General features: G+C 40.8%; 1 protein-coding gene across 3 annotated transcripts in view; it reads left to right on the forward strand.

Annotated features, from left to right (window-relative positions):
- The window catches only part of LOC110509694 (microtubule-associated serine/threonine-protein kinase 3), a 178,209-nt gene that overhangs the window by 24,520 nt on the left and 132,663 nt on the right, over positions 1-21,026 (forward strand). For all 3 annotated transcript variants that reach the window (XM_090227064.1, XM_021590733.3, XM_021590734.3), the window contains exon 2: positions 17,729-17,882. In XM_090227064.1, coding sequence (XP_090083190.1) covers positions 17,729-17,882 — 154 coding nt within the window. The remainder of the gene's footprint in view (positions 1-17,728; positions 17,883-21,026) is intronic.

A 21,026-nucleotide genomic window follows, 5' to 3' on the forward strand; every position in this document is an offset into this window, starting at 1 on the left:
TCTTGCAGGAACTGCTGACACACTCCAGCCACATGAGGTCTAGCATTGTCTTGCATTAGGAGGAACCCAGGTCCAACCGCACCAGCATATGGTCTCACAAGGGGTCTGAGGATCTCATCTCGGTACCTAATGGCAGCCAGGCTACCTCTGGCGAGCACATGGAGGGCTGTGCGTCCCCCCAAAGAAATGCCACCCCACACCATGACTGACCCACCGCCAAACCGGTCATGCTGGAGGATGTTGCAGGCAGCAGAACGTTCTCCACGGCGTCTCCAGACTCTGTCACGTGCTCAGTGTGAACCTGCTTTCATCTGTGAAGAGCACAGGGCGCCAGTGGCGAATTTGCCAATCTTGGTGTTCTCTGGCAAATGCCAAACGTCCTGCACGGTGTTGGGCTGTAAGCACAACCCCCACCTGTGGACGTCGGGCCCTCATACCACCCTCATGGAGTCTGTTTGTGACCGTTTGAGCAGACACATGCACATTTGTGGCCTGCTGGAGGTCATTTTGCAGGGCTCTGGCAGTGCTCCTCCTTGCACAAAGGCGGAGGTAGTGGTCCTGCTGCTGGGTTGTTGCCCTCCTACAGCCTCCTCCACGTCTCCTGATGTACTGGCCTGTCTCCTGGTAGCGCGTCCATGCTCTGGACACTACGCTGACAGACACAGCAAACCTTCTTGCCACAGCTCGCATTGATGTGCCATCCTGGATGAGCTGCACTACCTGAGCCACTTGTGTGGGTTGTAGACTCTGTCTCATGCTACCACTAGAGTGAAAGCACCGCCAGCATTCAAAAGTAACCAAAACATTAGCCAGGAAGCATAGGAACTGAGAAGTGGTCTGTGGTCCCCACCTGCAGAACCACTCCTTTATTGGGGGTGTCTTACTAATTGCCTATAATTTCCACCTGTCAATTCCATTTGCACAACAGCATGTGAAATGTATTGTCAATCAGTGTTGCTTCCTAAGTGGACAGTTTGATTTCACAGAAGTGTGATTGACTTGGAGTTACATTGTGTTTAAGTTTTCCCTTAATTTTTTTGAGCTGTGTATATCAATGATGTCGCTCTTGCTGCTGGTGATTCTCTGATCCACCTCTATGCAGATGACACCATTCTGTATACTTCTGGCCCTTCTTTGGACACTAACTAACCTTCAGATGAGCCTACAACTCTCCTTCCGTGGCCTCCAACTGCTCTTAAATGCACGTAAAACTAAATGCATGCTCTTCAACCGATCGCTGCCTGCACCTGCCCGCCTGTCCAACATCACTACTCTGGACGGCTCTGACTTAGAATACGTGGACAACTACAAATACTTGGGTGTCTGGTTAGACTGTTAACTCTCCTTCCAGGCTCCCATTAAGCTTCTCCAAATAAAAAATTAAATCTAGAATCTTCTTCCCATTTCGCAACAAAGCATTTTTCACTCATGCTGCCAAAATACCCTCTTAAAACTGACTATCCTACCGATCCTTGACTATGGTGATGTCATTTGCAAAATATTCTCCAACACTCTACTCAGACTGCATCCAATTTGCTATCACAGTGCCATCCGTTTTGTCACCAAAGCCCAATATACTACCCACCACTGCTACCTGTATGCTCTCGTTGGCTGGCCCTCGCTTCATTTTTGTCTCCAGTCCCACTGGCTCCAGGTCCTCTAATAAGTATTTGCTAGGTAAAGCCTCACCTTATCTCAGCTCACTGGTCACCATAGCAGCACCCACCCATAGCACTTGTTCCAGCAGGTATATTTCACTGGTCACCCCCAAAGCCAATTCCTCCTTTGGCCGCCTTTCCTTTCTGTTCTTTGCTGCCAATGACAAGAACGAAGTGAAAAATCACCGAAGCTGGAGACTCATATCTTCCTCTCTAACTTTAAGCTCCAGCTGTCAGCAGCTCACAGATCACTGTACCTGTACATAGCCCATCTGTAAATAGCCCATCCAACTACCTCACCCCCATACTGTTATTTATTATTTTGCTCCTTTGCACCCCAGTATCTCTACTTGCACATTCATCTTCTGCACATCTATCACTCCAGTGTTTAATTGCTAAATTGTAATTATTTTGCCACTTTGGCCTATTTATTGTCTTACCTCTCTAATCTTACCTCATTTGCACACACTGTATATAGATTTTTTTCTATTGTGTTATTGACTGTATGTTTGTTTATTCCATGTGTAACTCTGTGTTGTTTGTGTCGCACTGCTTTGCTTTATCTTGGCCAGGTCGCAGTTGTAAATTTGAACTTGTTCTCAACTAGCCTACCTGGTTAAATAAAGGTGAAATAGAATTACATTTTTTTAGCTTTAAGTGGGGTCCAATGTCCAGCGGTTCTGCTGTTAAGACTGTTTCTGATAGATGTTTTCTAAGACTCCTTTTCCGTCTGTTTGACCGGAAATCAAAGACTGCTTATTCTACATTTTTTTTAGATGGAAAATGGTGGAAAAATGTATGTATGCCTTAATTTCTCAACAATATAAACTCTTAGCTTTCCTGTGACACCCAAATGAACTACACATGTTGGTGCTCATGAGTCCTTGGAAATGGAAATGACCTCATTCAATCCACCCACTGTCATATAGGCAAACATTTCCCTTCTGGCCATATAGGCTACCTCATCTACAGAGTTGTTAACTGAGCTGGCCTCCTCAAGCAGTTCACCAACTTCTAGTCACACGTCTTGATCATTGAAAGGAGCTGTGTCTTTCTGCTCTTTGCTGTGGCAACAGAAGACTGTTGGTACTGTCCACTGAGTGTGAATGGGGGAGGAGAATCTTGAGGGACGTTGGGTGATGCGTTTCTCCAACAGCGCACTCGGGCGCTGACGGAAAGCAATGGCAGGTCAAGGGTCGTACAGATGCCCATCCTTAAGCATGTGTCAAAATCCCACTTTGCTTTTGGAGTTTTGACTTAAATGCTTCTAGGAATACTGACCATGTATAGCAGAAACATCGATTTTTGTTTTTGCTACAGGAAGTCAACAAATGAACAATGTTGACTTCCTGTAGCAGCAGTTGACCACTGTTTTGTATCTTTTAAATATGAAACCCCTTGTAAATAACAAGTTTACTCATCCATTTGATTGTCATCATTACTATACACTTCCATTACCCGTTGACTTTACAATACTTTGTATAGATGTAAGTAACTACCTTCTAGGTGTCACCTTAACACAACTGCTGTATGACATTGTTTTTATGACGCCCAGATGGTTAGCGTTACCCTGACTGCTTTCCTTTCTAGATTTGTAGCCGTTTCCTCTTTTAGGCTGATATACAGACCCAACGGTAGTTTTTGAGGGTCATCCTGAGCTTGGAAATATTTCACCCTAGACCATAGGTTAGGGTTACTTTGAACCAACTCCCTATAGTAAATTGGGTCATTCGGGCTGTCCTTCAATAACAGATTTGTCTGATATTACTGACCAAGACAGACAGGCAGACTTTTGAGTTGTCAGCCTGGAGGGGGACTGTTTACCAGTGATTTTTTTTTTGCGTGTCCCTAAGCTGCTTACAGAGGTCACTACAGTGCTGAGACTGAGTTATAATCGGTCTTTCTTTCTAAATTACACAGCACCCTGTTACATCACTGTCATTAATCTCTGTTGATTTCCCCTGAACACCTACCCCCACAAATAGGCCCAAATCCTGCTGATACTCTTCTCGGTAGGCTGGGACTGAAAATGACTGGATTGTGTTTATTATGCACCAAACGGAAGAAATCAGACTGAAACGGAGGGACAACCTGGACTTACCCAATAAGCAACAATCCTTTTTATTTTGTGCTTTGCTTTGGTTTTAATGCATTGTTTTTAGTGTGGGCTTTAAAATATTGTTGGACTTGTTTTGTCAGAATTGTACCCAAAGGGCGACGAGTAATGACATGACGGCAATTCACTGTAACCACACTGTTTTGAAGCCCCTACCTGAAGTAGAGTAGTACATGTTTGACAGATTGGTTGGCTGATCCTTGATTGGGTTACGACTCTTCTCTTGGGTCTTCTTAGTTAGTGCAACCTGCAAACCACACACTCTAGATAATTTATTGGATAATATGTAATATGTCTTCATAAAGAAGTAAATGTATTCTTCATAGACATGAGTATATGAGGGGGAATTATTTAAAGGGATTTGCATATGGAACTCCTGGCTATCGTCAGTCCTGTTTTTATTATTATGGAAGTAGGAGTTCATCCAGTCAAGTCAGACGATGAATGATACACCTCCCAAATGAGTTCTGTTTGTTATGACTCAATTTGTTTTTATTGAACTTAGCTGTACTCTGGAGCAGCACTTCTCGAAAATGTCTGGCCCCAGCCCAATCATGACCTCATTTGATTTGACTATGGCTGTTTTTAAAGTCCATCTGTGTTAAGTCTTATCTGCCTTTTTATCACAACGAGTCTGGTTAATGATCAATAGTACCTTTTTAATAAGGGATGTTTGAATACTCTCACAGTGGTGGGATGGCACCCAAATATGTGAGTTATATATATTTTTTTTCCACACAACAAATGGTCTAATACCTCGTGTTTTTTACAAAGTTGCTGCAAAAGTTAACAGTAAGAATGAACTTTCAGAAAATTAACAAAGCACTTCATAGGCCCACATCACAATATACAGAAATAATCTACAAATCGACGGAAACGTTTTTTAGTGGTCTTTTCATTGAATCGCGGGACTTTTTCAAAACTTTTCCACCTAGTCAGACTAAACGCATTGAAAGCAGCGAAGGACCAATGTCAACCAAGCCACAGTAAATACACCATTCGTTCAATTCAAAACCCACTATTCCTGCCTGCTGCTGAGGAAGTAGTCTTGTTTAGTATGGCATAGTGGTGTTGAGTACGTTCAAAAGTACTCAATGGCATAGTGGTGTTGAGCTTTCAAAAGTGAAAACAGCCATATAACATTGTCAACAGCCTAAGTGCGCACATTTTGATATCTTACTTTTCATTTACCTTCCTCCGTTGCTCTCTACTTTCTCCGTTTGGCGCCCTGGTCAAAAATGGTGTGTGCCCTAGCAAAGTCGACACCACTGCGAAATTTTAAGTATGGCTTAATCTGCCAGAACAGGTTGGCACAGGTGGAATGATCCTGTCTATCTCTCTGTCTAGGCAGTCTGGCATGATCATGTAATCAAAACATTGCTAGAAATACAGCTCTGCTGTTTTCAACCAAGATCTCAGCGATCACTGCCTCATTGCCTGCATCCGTAATGGTCTGCGGTCAAACAACCACCCCTCATCACTGTCAAAAGCTCCATAAAACACTTCAGCGAGCAGGCCTTTCTAATCGACCTGGCCCGGGTATCCTGGAAGGATATTGAACTCATTCCGTCAGTAAAGGATGCCTGGTCATTCTTTAAAAGTGCCTTCCTCACCATCTTAAATAAGCATGACCCATTCAAAAAATGTAGAACCAAGAACAGATATAGTCCTTGGTTCTCTCCAGACCTGACTGCCCTTGACCAGCACAAAACATCCTGTGGCGTTCTGCATTAGCATCGAACAGCCCCCGTGATATGCAACTTTTCAGGGAAGTTCGGAAAGCTAAGGCTAGCTTTTTCAAGCAGAAATTTGCATCCTGTAGCACAAACTCCCAAAGGTTCTGGGACACTGTAAAGTCCATGGAGAATAAGCACCTCCTCCCAACTGCCCACTGCACTGAGGCTAGGAAACACTTTTACCACCGATTTAAATTAATAATTGATAATTTCAATAAGCATTTTTCTACTGCTGGTCATGCTTTACACCTGGCTACCCCTACCCCGGTCAACAGCCCTGCTGAAAAATATAGATTTTTCAACTGTATTATTGATTGTATGTTTGATTATTCCATGTTTAACTCTGTGTTGTTGTTTGTGTCGAACTGCTTTGCTTTATCTTGGCCAGTTCGCAGTTGCAAATGAGAACTTGTTCTCAACTAACCTACCTGGTTAAATAAAGGTTAAATAATTTAAAAAAAATAAACAGCGCTGTGAAGCAAGCGTTGCTAAGAGCTGCTGGTAAACACAGTAAAGTTTGAATGAATGCTTACGAGCCTGCACATACATTGCACATCCTTCAATATTATGTCATAATTATGTAAAATTCTTGCAAATTAGTTGCCAAACTGTTGCATATAACCTGACTGCGTGCAATGAACGCAAGAGAAGTGAGGCAGTTTCCCTAGTTAATTTTGCCTGCTGACATGAATTTCTTTTAACTAAATATGCATGTTTAGACATATATACTTCTGTGTATTGATTTTAAGAAAGGCATTGATGTTTATGGTTAGGTACATTCGTGCAACGATTGTGCTTTTTTCACACATGCGCTTTTGTTAAATCATCCCCCGTTTGGCGAAGTAGGCTGTGATTCGATGATAAATTAACAGACACCGCATTGATTATATGCAACATCAGACAAGCTAGTTAACCTAGTAATATCATCAACCATGTGTATGTAGTTTACTAGTGATTGTGAAGATTGATAGTTTTTATGAGATAAGTTTAATGCTAGCTAGCAACTTACCTTGGCTCCTTGCTGCACTCGCGTAACAGGTGGTCAGCCTGCCTCGCAGTTTCCTCATGGAATGCAATGTAATCAGCATCCAAAAAAGCCTAAATCTATTAAGAAAACTTGAAATTGGCCCTAAATAATCAGCCATGCCTATTTAATTGGTCAACCTCTAGTTCTGAGATGCTGTTATGCATACCACTGTTGTACTGGGGTGTTATTTGTCTGTTTGTGGCAACGCCTGTTAGTTTGCATGAATCTTGCCATTGTCCTTTGACCTCTCTCATCAACGTGCTGTATTTGTCCACATGACTGCCGCTGACTGGATGTTTTTTGTTTGTCGCACCATTCTCAGGAGGACAGCTGTTTCTGAGATACTGGATCTGGCTCACCTGGCACCGACGATCAAACATTTCTCAAAGTCGCTTAGGTCCCTAATTTTTCCCAATTTAACATTTAATCAAACAGTAATTGAATGAATCGATGTCTGGATGCCTGCTTTATATAGCAAGCCACGGCCACACTGTCTGTAGGAACGATCCATTTTCGTGAACGGGATGGTGTACATAATAAACTGAGTGTTTGTTGTAGTTTACACCCTATTTGCATAATCTGAGGTGTTTGTGTTGTCTCAATCGATGAAGGGCACAACACAAGAAGGGAAGGGGATGCCTAATAAGTTGCTCAACTGAAGGCATTCAACTGAAATGTGTCTTCTGCATTTAACTCATCCCCCTCAATCTGAGTTGTGTGGGGGGCTGCCTTAATTGACATCCACGTCTTCGACTCCCTTTGAGAGCAGTTGTTGTTGGGGGTTAACTGCCTTGCTCAAGGGCAGAACAGCAGATTTTTCCACCTTGCTGGCTCTGGGATTTGAACCAGTGACCTTTCGCTTTCTGGTCCAACACTATTAATTGCTAGGCTGCTACCTGCTACCTCTATCTCCGGAATGTTTTGGCCAAGACGACACTTTCTGATGGGCAAAGGGTTGGGTTAAATGCGGAAGACACATTTCAGTTGAATACATTGTTGGACAACTGACTAGGTATCTCCCTTTCCCGTTTCCAAACATGTATGGAAGGTTTTGTTCAAATCAAAAGGGTGCAGTCAAAGTGATTGAGATCATATGAAACAACTCCAGAGTTTGACTATGCACAAGACACTAGTTGTTGTGCAGCAATGCTGTGGTGGTTGTGGGATGTTTATTGTACCATGTGCTTGGCAGAGACAGAAAAGTCTCAGTTATGAGTTTTATTAAGGGAATGTTTATTTTAATACCTCATGACAGAGTTGTCTCTAGGGCAGCGTTTACACAGGCAGCCCAATTCTGATCTTTTTCCCCCTAATTGGTATTTTGACCAATCACATTAGATCTTTTCACATCAGATTTTCTTCAGAGCTGATCTGATTGGTCAAAAGACCAATTCATGATAAAAATATCAGAATTGAGCTGCCTGTGTTAACACAGCCCATGTCTTACCTAATGCTGATTGATGACTACATGGATGCTGTAAGAAATGTTGCTTGAGGAGGAAAGATTGTTTAATCCTACTCAAATTGATCCCGCAGGAATCCCAAGTGGACTCTTAGCCCCTACACCCTAAGGTCTTAGGCTAGCCAGGTCATTTTGGGTTTCTACGATGTGTTATAAGATAGTAAGGTTTACTAAAGTCCAAAATGTCACGAAAACATGCTGTTTTCAAAAAGTGAAATAACACAAAGGTCAACAAAGAACAGGATTGACGTAAGTATTGATCCTTGTACACTGTGAAAAGTAATGAGTTCTGGGGAAACCCTTTGCCTAGAACAATTTGAGTAACCCAACCTCAAGTATTTCTTTGTTCAATACTTAAAGAAATATAGTGATCATTTTAAGTTGTACATACTGTTTTGTGTTGATGATTTATTCTGAACTTTAACGGTACTTGAACATAAATATTTGTTGTAGGTAACATATATAAATGTTGGATCCCTTCTACTTAGATTATTAACCTTCATTACTAATTTGATTGCTGATTATACATTTTCAGCACAGTGCTCTTTCCTCTAGCAGTAACTGGAGATAGATCAGTAAGGATTACAGGATGCTGAATTAGCCTCTAATTAAGAGTGACTTCAACCACTGACGTTGGGAATGGCTTGTCATTATGGTACGTCAATTTGCCCAATGGTTTTGATATCCGTTCAGCATGATCCATTACACCCCGTAGCACAACAAACTGCTTAATAATATTTTAGCAATATACTTTTCTTTCATCAAACATGCATACACCGTGTAAAAGTATCAACGCAAATCCAACAGAGCCATGTGATATTCATAACTTCAAAAAATATATAATTATACTGTATATCAACACAACACAGATAAATCAAGTGTTTTTTTTACTCAAATATCAATGTCTCACTTATCCTTTATTATTTTAAGTAAAGACGTAATACAGAATCAAGTAAGAACAACTTTATTAAATGTCAGATTGACTTTAAAATATTAAACACTCATAACTTGGGAAAAACTCAGATTAGCAGAACACAAATAGTTATTTACTCAACCTTATATTTGTTAACAGTACTCAAAAACATTAAGTGAGAATAAATATTATTGGCATGAATTAGTACCATTGGCATGAATTAGTATAATTTGAGTTCTACTGACTGTTTTTGAGTAGTCACTACTCAATTTCTTTGCAACTTAGGCAGTTACTTTTCACAGTGTACGTTCCCTGGAACACCCACGTGGGCTTTCAGATATTCTAGTTCAGACAGATGAAGATGTCTGGGTGTGGTGGAGAGGGCCAATAAATACACATACTGTGTCAGATACTGTATCTTTGTAGCTATTTGGGTTAAACAACAAATAATTAGCCAAAACCTGATTTTTAAAGTGATTATTTTCTGCTATTATTGTTTCTGTTGTCAACTATGGCCATCAAGTGTGGATATTAGAATAGTTCCTGTCTGGATCTGGTTCTAGGTCTCTTTTCATCCACTGAGTTCAACTTAGTTTAGTACACGAATATGGTCTCATCACTCCTTCATGCTTGTATACGATCATGAATCATCCTTCACAAAAAGAGAGGGTGTTTCCATCCAGACGGAACAAACACACACACACACACACACACACAAAGCGCTTCTGTGTGTTTTTTGGGAGGACCTCTTCCTCTCCATATTGTTCTGTACAGAGGTCTTTGGTACTCACCAGCCCAGTCTTCCAAATGCAATGTGCATTGAGATACAGATTGTTATGATGATGTAATAATCTCCTTTTCTACTACAATGCCGATGAGACACTTTGCCGGTCTCCGTTTATGTGGACCAGCCTTGCATCATTGCCTCTCTTGTACTCATGTTAAATATGAAACACACTGAGAATCTCTCTGCCGATAGACTGCTGTTGTATAATCGATCGATGGCGGGTGTATTTTTATATTGAGATTATTACATTATTTTAAAATGTGAGAATGTGAACTTACCTGACTAAATAAACTGGATGCGTGTATGTGGCCGACACAGGTGTACACTTAAAAAAGCAAGGGGAAAAAAGCCATGAATAGTGGTACCATTATTCTCATCATTTGAATCGCACCATCGCTGTTTTTATAATGAGAAAGCGACCAATGAAACTGGTTCCTTTTTTGTAGTGGAAGGATTTAGCTATTTAGGATTTAGCTATTTAGGATTTAGCTAGCGCAACACCCTTCAATTGAAGCAGCGGGAAATAAATGAAAGTGGCCACCTCTCACAAACTGTTCATGGACCTTTTTAAAGACCAAATTGAGAGAATTTCTGATTTTTCAAGTTAGGCCTATTCCAGTACTTCTATTGCTGAGGTCCAAGTTAAAGTAGACAACTTCAAGCCCCGTGTTGTTTAAAATTGCAGGTCTAACATGGAGAACAAAATGCATTCGTCATGTTATTTCATTACCATATGATAGTGTGAAGAAGCCCACTAGGCTATGTAATGTGTTGTCATTATGTCCAGACAAATTAATAAATATCCTATAAAATCACATTGGCTATGCATGGCCTGTCTGCAACAAACTTGAAACATTGTATAAACTATTAACTTGGTCTGGCCTGAAGCTCATGCTAGCAAACTTGCAGTATTGTATAAGATATTCTAGGCCCTCAGTTTCCAGTGCCAGTGACCTTGGGACAGACACTGCTGTAGGCTATTTGAGCAAGAAGTAACCAGATAAGCCTAATTTATGATGTTTCCACTGTTTGAGCATGACATTTTTCCCTTTCACGCTGAGGGATTATCGAAAAGGAGAGAGCTGGAAAAGTTTTTCAAATACATGAAGGAATTCTTGTCATCCAATGGATGTAACAACAGTCTTTGTTTGCTTGCCGTTTGAGGCGAAGAAAGCGTTACTTTGAGAAGCTCTACAGCTCATTAGTGGTGGTGCATTAAGCCAGATATTATAGCCTAGATTTGTGCGCAGGCCAGGTAGCCTATAGGTCTACTTCTATGCATAATCAGGTGTGCATCCTTACTCAACATTGACAGGAGCACCCCCCAAAAAAAGACACTGACTAAATTGACAACTCGTAAATGGAATAAATAAACCAAAACTTGTAGCATAGGTTGTGCACTCTGCAAACAACGTGTCCACTCCGACAATGTTAACGGGAAGATAATAATACTGAATGTATTAACAGAAATTACTGAACATTGTTTAGGAATTAACGGTAAATGTACTAATAGTGATATATGTAATGGGGAATTGATAGACACTAACAAGCAAATGCAATTCACACAATGACGTTTTGAAACGATGAATGTGCACAAATTAGTGGGAGAGTGCATTCTGGAGTGACGTGCATTTTACCCCCTCTAACAATACCACTACACCCTTCTTCTTGGACTGAGCCGTCCTCCAATGGATTAGTTCACCGAGATAGATGGGCACGAATATGACTGGTGTTTCGTTTTCCATAAAATAATATTTTATGGAATATATTAGAGGTCAGGCCGATTTATGGTTTTTCAACACCGATACAGATTATTGGAAAAAGCCAATATGCTTTTTTGGTCTGCCAATAATCTGTATCGGCGTTAAATAAATATATAAAAATATATATAATTTCTAATAATGGCAATTACAACAATACTGAATGAACAATGAACACTTTTTTATTTTAACTTAATATAATACATAAATAAAATCTATTTAGTCTCAAATAAAAATGAAACCTCAATTTGGTTTATATAATGCAAAAACAGTGTTGGTGAAGAAAGTAAAAGTGCAATAAATGGCATGTAAAAAAGCTAACGTTTAAGTTCCTTGCTCAGAACATGTGAAATCTGGTGGTTCAATATTCCCAGATCTTCAATATTCCCAGTTAAGACATTTTAGGTTGTAGTTATTATAGGCATTATGACGCGTCAATTATTTATCTCTATACCATTTGTATATCATATACCTTTGACTGACTATTGGATTTTTTTATAGACACTTTAGTATTGCCAGCCTAATCTCAGCAGTTGATAGGCTTGAAGTCGTCATAAACAGCGCTGTGAAACAAGCATTGCTAAGAGCTGCTGGTAAACGCAGTAAAGTTTGAATGAATGCTTACGAGCCTGCTGCCACCTACTCCCACTCAGTCAGAATGCTCTATCAAATCATAGACTTATAAAATAATAAACATCGTTTCTGGATTTGACCATATTAATGACCACTGACCATTTCTATCATTTAGAAAATAAAATGTTTATTATTATAACTCTAAGTCTAAATATTGCTGTAACATTGCACAGCCTTCAATGTTATGTTATAATTATGTCAAATTGTGTCAAATTAGTTTGCAATGAGCCAGGCGGCCCAAACTGTTGCATATACCCTGACTCTGCGTGCAATGAATGCAAGAGAAGTGACACAATTTCTCTAGTTAATATTGCCTGCTAACATTAATTTCTTTGAACTAAATATCCAGGTTTAAAAATATATACTTCCGTGTAATGATTTTAATAAAGGCATTGATGTTTATGGTTAGGTACATTCGTGCAAAGATTTAGCTTTTTCCGCGAAATCACTTTAAATCATCACCCGTTTGGCGAAGTAGGCTGTGATTCGATGATAAATTAACAGACACGGCATTGATTATATGCAACGCAGGACAATCTAGTTAACCTAGTAATATTATCAACCACGTGTAGTTAACTAGTGATTATGTGAAGATTGATTTTTATAAGATAAGTTTAATGCTAGCTAGCAACTTACCTTGACTCCTTGCTGCACTCGCGTAACAGGTGGTCAACGTGCCACGCAGTTTCCTCATGGAATGCAATGTAATCGGCCATAATCGGCGTCCAAAAATGCCAATTACCCATTATGAAAACTTGAAATCGGCCCTAATTAATTGGCCATGTCGATTTTAATCGGTCGACCTCTAGAATACTTATATATACACACACACACACAGTTGAAGTCGGAAGTTTACATACACCTTAGCCAAATACATTTAACTTAGTTTTTCTGAATTCCTGACATTTAATCCTAGTTAAACATTCCTTGTCTTAGATTCACCATTTTATTTTAAGAATGTGAAATGTCAGAATAATAGTAGAGAGAATTATTTATATCAGCTTTTATTATTTTCATCACATTCCCAGTGGGTCAGAAGTTTACTTACACTCAATTAGTATTTGGTAGCATTGCCTTTAAATTGTTTAACTTGGATCAAACGTTTTGGGTAACCTTCCACAAGCTTCCCACAATAAGTTGGGTGAATTTTGGCCCATTCCTTCTGACAGAGCTGGTGTAACTGAGTCAGGTTTGTGGGCTTTCTTGCTTGCACACGCTTTTTCAGTTCTGCCCGCACATTTTCCATGGGATTGAGGTCAGGGCTTTGTGATGGCCACTCCAATACCTTGGCTTTGTTGTCCTTAAGCCATTTTGCCACAACCTTGGAAGTATGCTTGGGGTCATTGTCCATTAGGAAAACCCATTTGCGACCAAGCTTTAACTTCCTGACTGATGTCTTGAGATGTTGCTTCAATATATTCACATAATTTTACTCCCTCATGATGCCATCTATTTTGTGAAGTGCACCAGTCCCACCTGTAGCAAAGCCCCCACCACAACACGATGCTGCCTCCCCCGTGCTCCACGGTTGGGATAGTGTTCTTCGGCTTGTAAGCCTCTCCCTTTTTCCTCCAAACATAACGATGGTCATTCTGGCCAAACAGTTCAAATTTTGTTTAATCAGACCAGAGGACATTTCTCCAGAAAGTACAACCTTTGTCCCCATGTGCAGTTGCAAACCATAGTCTGGCCTTTTTATGGTGGTTTTGGATCAGTGGCTTCTTCCTTGCTGAGCGGCCTTTCAGGTTATGTCGATGTGGGACTCATTTTACTGTGGATGTAGATTATTTTGTACCTGTGTCCTCCAGCATCTTCACAAGGTCCTTTGCTGTTGTTTTGGGATTGATTTGCACTTTTTACTTGTACAGATGAGCATGGTACCTTCAGGCTTTTGGAAATTGCTCCCAATGATGAACCAGAGTTGTGGAGGTCTACAATTCTTTTCTGAGGTCTTGGCTGATTTCTTTTGATTTTTCCCATGATGTCAAGCAAAGAGGCACTGAGTTTGAAGGTAGGCCTTGAAATACACCCACAGGTACATCTCCAATTGACTCAAATGATGTCAATTAGCCTATCAGAAGCTTCTAAAGCCATGACACAATTTTCTGGAAAAATTACAACCTAACTGTATGTCAACTTCCGACTTCAACCGCATGTAACATCTAGTACTCTGAATCAGGTGATTCAATCCCTGGTCCTATCACACTTAGAGTACTGTCCAGTTATATGTTCATCTGCAGCAAAGAAAGATTTTAAAAAGCTCCAAATGGCTCAAAACAGGGCTGCCAGATTACCTCTTCATTGCTCTAACCGAATGAATATTAGTCAAATGCATCAGAATATCTCATGGCTTCACGTTAAAAACAAATTACTATCTAGTCTTCTGATTTTCTTTAGGAATTATGTATTTGAAAAAAATCCACCCAAAAATCTGTATTTTTCAGTCTAATTAGTACATACTAGCAACACGCATAACCACCGGTACCAGACAGGCAAATTCAAGTCATCGAAAACAACAAGGACATATCACCTTAAATCTACAGTTTTATATAGAGCTATAGCTGAATCGAACTTTTTACCAATCCATATTTCTCAGGCAAAAAGTAAATCCACCTTCTAGAAAAAAATTAAAGAACATCTAATGTGGTAGACCATATGACTGAACAGCAAATAGAAAGCATCAACTGAATGTTTAATGTGTTTCCTGTCAATTTAAATACCTCTCTGTATTTAAACTTGTTGAATGTTTGTCAAGTCTTGGTTGTGGTTGTTTGTAATGTCATGTTAATTGGTGTTGGACCCCAGGAAGATTAGCTAATGTGGATCCTAATAAAAATTACAAAAATTACCTTGTCACAACACAACTGATAGGTTCAAATGCATTAAGAAGGAAAGAAATTCCACAAATGTATTTTTAACAAGACACACCTGTTAATTGAAATGCATTCTAGGTGACTAACTTATGAAGCTGACTGAGAGAATGCCAATAGTGTGCAAAGCTGTCATCAAGGCAAAGGGTGGCTACTTTGAAGAACCTCAAATATAAAATATATTTTGATTTGTTCAACACTTTTTTGCTTACTACAATGTATAAAATAGTAAAAATAAAGAAAAACCCTTGAATGATTACTTGTGTCCAAACTTTTGACTTATACTGTATAGATATATATATTTGCTACTGCTCGACAAAAAAAAAGTACGCTATTGGGCGACAATCGACCAGTCGACTAATTGGGGTCAGCCCTTATTGATTGATTCACCGGCGTAATGAATGAGATACCAACATGTTTTGCAATTGCATACATTTTTGGGGATGTATGTTCCATTACTGTTTTCACCACCTAACATAAGGAGACACAATGTTAATTATTTACACTGAATTTCTCCATACAGAAAACTGTCTGACAGCAAGATCCAGGATTCATACAGGGTTCAAATTTAATGTCTAATTTAACTGATTAATGCTTAATATGATATAACGACAACTTACACTGCCATAAATACAAGGACATAACTGCAAGGGCAGAAATGTTATGTTTTATGTCACATGATTTTGGACAGATCTGTCAAGACACCAACTATGAGAAAGTGTTAAACAGGTTGTAAATCAACTTGTGAATTTTGGATATAGTTACGTTCCCTCTTACAGTGCATTTGGAAAGTATTCAGACCCCTTCCCTTTTCCCACATTTCGTTACGTTAGTTTTATTCTAAAATAGATTTTTAAAAATCCTCATCAAGCTACACACAATACCTCAATGACAAAGTGTGAACAGGTATTTAGATTTTTTTTTGTGCAAATTTAGTTAAATAAAAAGCAGATATTCAGACTCTTTTCTATTCTTCTTTCTATGCTCCGGTACATCCTGTTTCCTTTGATCATACTCGATGTTTCTACAACTTGATTGGAGTCCACCTGTGGTAAATTCAATTGATTGGACATGATTTGGAAAGGCACACACCTATCTATATAAGGTCCCACAGTTGACAAGGCATGTCAGAGCAAAAACCAAGCCATGAGGTCGAAGGAATTGTCCATAGAACTCCGAGACAGGATTGTGTCGAGGCACAGATCTGGGCAAGGGTACAAAACATTTCTGCTGCATTGAAGTTCCCCAAGAACACAGTGGCCTCCATCGTTCATAAATAGGAGTTTGGAACCACCAAGACCCTTCCTAGAGCTGGCTGCCCGGCCAATCTGAGCAATCTGGGGAGAAGGCCGTTGACCAGGGAGGTGACCAAGAACCCGATGGTCACTCTGACAGAGTTCCTCTGTGGAGATGGGAGAACATTCCAGAAGGACAACCATCTCTGCAGCACTCCACCAATCAGGCCTTTTATGGTAGAGTGGCCAGACGGAACCCACTCTTCAGTAAAAGGCACATGACAGCCTGCTTGGAGTTTGCTAAAAGGCACCTAAAGGACTCTGACCATGAGAAACCAGATTCTCTGGTCTGATGAAACCAAAATTGAGCCCTTTGACCTGAATGCCCAGCGTCACGTCTGGAGGGAACCTAGCACCATCCCTACGGTGAAGCATGGTGATAGCAGCATCATGCTGTGAGGATATTTTTCAGCGGCAGGGACTGGGAGACTATTCAGGATCGAGGGAAAGATGAACAGACAAAGTACAGATAGATCCTTGATGAAAACCTGCTCAGGATCTCAGACTGGGGTGAAGGTTCACCTTCCAACAGGACAGCGACCCTAAGCACACAGCCAAGACAACACAGGAGTCTCTAAAATGTCCTTGAGTGGCCCAGTCAGATCCCGGACTTTGTAAATGTAATATTCTGTTTAAAAAAATAAAATAAAAAACTTTTAATACATTTGCAACAAAAAAACTGTTTTGCTTTGTCATTATGGAGTATTGTGTAGATGTGGGGGTGGGGGGGACTATCTTATCCATTTTAGAACAATGCTGTAACGTAACAATTTGGAAAAATTTAAGGGGTCTTAATACTTTCCGAATATACTGTATATCATAATACAATGACATATGAAGAAATTAAATTTGATTATTATCAATGACTTATCAACAGCTGTAACAAGTTGTTCAGCATTGGAAATCCTCACTGGCACTCAACCTTAAATACCTTCTCCAAGCTAGCTAACCACTGTAGCTATTATTGACATCACATTTACTCATCAATAGGTTTTAGAAGGATGATGCAACATTTTCCTAAGTGTGCAATGCAACACATATTACAGTGTCTGTGTACACAAGGATTTGATCATGCACAGAGTTTTTTTTTTTACAGTGCAGCAACTGTACTCACATTGTACTCTCACTGGGCGGCTATTTGTGATGTTAGTCATCTACCATCGTTGTGTCGTGGGATTGTATGCTTGCATGATAATTCAGCACCTTAGCTGTACTGTATGGTCTACTGTTTGCTGCTCGCACAAGTGATCTCTAATCAGGCTTGAGTGATACAGAACCAAGTAAAAAATGTTCACCAACGTCCGCCTTCAGCCCCACCACCGTTCACCTAACCCCCGTAGCTTCCAAACTACCAAGTTCCTGTGACAATTTCTTCAATATGAATTGGCCATAACCCACCAGTGTGGTTCTTGATCCACAATTTGGGAGCCATTGACCTAACTTAACCACCATCTGTCCTCCTCTCCTGCAGTTGGATAACATCCTGTACCCTCCGTCCATGCCCTTCCGGAAGTCCCCCAACACGGAGGTCATCCACAGCGTGGGCCTCGCCCTCAAATTCAAGAGACCGCTCTGTGAGGACGGCAAGAACCTCCGTAGGGGGAGCCTAGGGAGCGCTCTCACAGGTAATAACCACAGGGCCGGGCCCTGCAGGTTCATATACAGTGTACACACACACAAGCATATGCAGAAACACAATAATATATATATATATATATATATGCATGCACGCACACTAGTACCTTTTTGATACTAGAACATGATCGGTTTGGTATAATAATTTTTCTTACTTCCAGTACTAATGTTGAATGTGTCTCAGGTTGTCTACTGATTTAAGAGGTGGCGCAGCGGTCTAAGGCACTGCATCTCAGTGCTAGAGGCATCACTACAGACCCTGCTTCAATCCCGGGCTGTATCACAACCGGCCGTGATCAGGAGTCCCATAGGACGGCGCACAATTGGCCCAGCGTCGTCCGGGTTAGGGGAGGGTTTGGCCAGGGTAGGCGGACATTGTAAAATAATAATTTGTTCTTCACTGACTTGCCTAGTTAAATAAAGGTAACATAAATAAAACATGTATGTCTGCCTATCAGTGTAGCTGATGTCCCCTTATAGTTTGAGAGCATCTCGCCTGCTCCATTTACTTATTCCCAGCTCTAGCCTAGCCCGAGGAACCACTGCTCTCACTGGGAGTCAGGGCTGCATCGCCACTCATGCTGCACAGAAGTTAACACACTTGAATAATGCAACATGAAATATTGAATGTGTTAATTATTGTTCGCAAAACCATGTCCATTACAGGCAAGAACACTTTACAATGAAGATACCGGTAGCTTCCAACTTCGTAGGCTAACTTTCCTTGCTAGCGTACAGCTGAAGCTAACATCAATTCCCTACCCTAGTACCTTGTTTGTGATCATATGCAAACCTTAATGCAAAAATGTTGCTGATTTCAAAGCTGTTTGTCACAAAATGTCATTCATTCACTTTGTCTCCCAGCCTCCGGTCTCTCTCAATCATTTGCATATGTGCTTTAGTGTCGAACTGACTGTTAGTGAATGACGTCATGGATCTTAAAGAGACAGTGCACACTTTTATAAAAGGAAAGATTGCTGCTTCTATGCAAATGTTGTTGATCATTACGATAAAATGAGTCCCAAATGGTAGGGAAACAGATTGCTTTTCATCTGGTGCCCCATGAAATAACTCAATGTATACACACAGTCCTATTGAATATGCATTCGCCTCTATTGTGAATAGGCCTAGGCTACATTTTGATTTACCCAGTTTAATAATGTGGTGAGGGGTGACCTGGAGCTATGCTCTGACCGGGGCACTAATTAGGGATTTACTCTCCTGGCTAGTGTGTGATGAGTGCTGATGAGGAAGCCATCTCCGGATCATCGTTTTCCTTCCTGTCTCTGTGTGTCATCCTGTTTTACCGTCCGACCCTCCAGGCCTTACAGCAAGGCACCGGATGCCACGGGGAGGAGGCGTGTCGTAGAACACCGGGGTCATGTTCAGGAGGGCACACTGTAGGATAAAAGGGGAAACAACTATCTTTGTTCTCATTGGACAAGTTCAGGTTGTGCCTCTTGAGTTTCAAAAAGATGTGAATTGACTTTTCCCTACTAAACAGGATGCAGGTAGAAAAGCAGAGGATGTTTTCTTTTACTGAGGCGTGTCCTATTTCTAAGTGACGAGGTAGATAACTGTTGCAGAGGGAAAAGGCATCGATGGAGAAGGGAAAATATTTCCACCTGAAATAATTGGTGACTGTAAGACACACACACACACACAGTGATGTTCCCTAGGTTTAATAACAGAGAAATTACCCCCCCCCCCCCTAACCCTACCTGAAGTTAAGTGCTTTTGTGCTGGGAGGTCACCATACATGGAGTTGGATGAGAATCCTCTTCAACATCACATTTCCGTCAGCCTCTTTGAAATGCATGAGGAAAGGCCCATTCGCAAGGCAGGACGTTTTGGTAATGCAAGGCTCATGCATGTGTAATGTCCCTGTGCATTATGCATGTGTAATAGCCTCTTTCCATGAGTCAGGCAGGCTCTCATACATGTGAGAAGAAATCGGGAGATGGTGGAGATGGGGGATATGTTTTTTTCCAGAGATTGGAAAGGCTAAATGGTTGGTTAATGTGTAAAGGATGATGCCTGAAGTATAGGGCAACCACGTCACGCGCGCACACACAAATGCATGCACGCAGACATACAGGCATACAGAACATTTTACATCTCACCATGTTTTTACTTTGTTGGTCTTAACTTGTGTTGAATTGCTTCTCCGTGATGTGTTGGTGCTTGTTTTTGACGTTTCATTTGAACTCGTCTGTTGCTCTCATTTTCCATTGCCACTTCAGGCGCCCATTTAGTTTAGAGTTGTCCTGACAGTGCTGTTGAGTGCAGCCAATTTCAGCAGTGCCAGCGTGGCCGACAGAACCGAATGTTTGCTTCCTCAGTCACATATCCCACATCCCACAGGCGCTTCTGTAAGTTGTTGAATTCTAACTTGTCAAAGCATGTGCATCATGTTTGCCTGGCATATCAAATGTGATCAGACTCCGCGTCTCACCCGTCTCATTTTGCATCCTACGCAATGGGACAATCAGGCTTTATAGCTAGTTAGCTGTCTGAGTTGGCGCGATTTGTCAGTGTTCATGTTGGGCTAAGTCTTCCTAGTGCTGTGGACCAGAGCAGATCAGGTGAAGTGTTTACCCAGAAAGTCTTAATGCGGTCAGTGTGAAAGAAGACAATGTTCTCTATCGCTGTCTGTCTGGGTCTAATGGTCAGAGCTGGCAGAACTCTGCTTACTCAGGCTATACGTTGGGCGACATGGAACTTTGTTGACCGTATTTTGATTTGACTTTCGCAGCCACCCATATAGGCTACATTTTGCAGCCGTTCATGTACATTTTGCAGCCACCCATATACAGTGCCTTCAGAAAGTATTCATACCCCTTGACTTATTCCACATTTTGTTGTTGCAGCCTGAATTCAAAATGTATTTGTATTCTCACCCATCTACACCCAAAACATGTTTTTAGAAATGTTAGCAATTTTCTTTTAAATGAAATAAATAAAATATGTGTAAGTATTCAAATCCATGAGTCAATACATGTTAGAATCACCTTTTGGCAGCAATTACAGCTGTGCGTCTTTCTGGGTAAGTCTTTAAGAGCGTTGCACACCTGGATTGTACAATATTTGCCCATTATTCTTCAAGTTCTGTCAAATTAGTTGATCATTGCTAG

This window comes from Oncorhynchus mykiss, chromosome 29 (genome assembly GCF_057628025.1).
Source record: "Oncorhynchus mykiss isolate SJ-2025 chromosome 29, ASM5762802v1, whole genome shotgun sequence".
Lineage (NCBI taxonomy): Eukaryota > Metazoa > Chordata > Actinopteri > Salmoniformes > Salmonidae > Oncorhynchus > Oncorhynchus mykiss.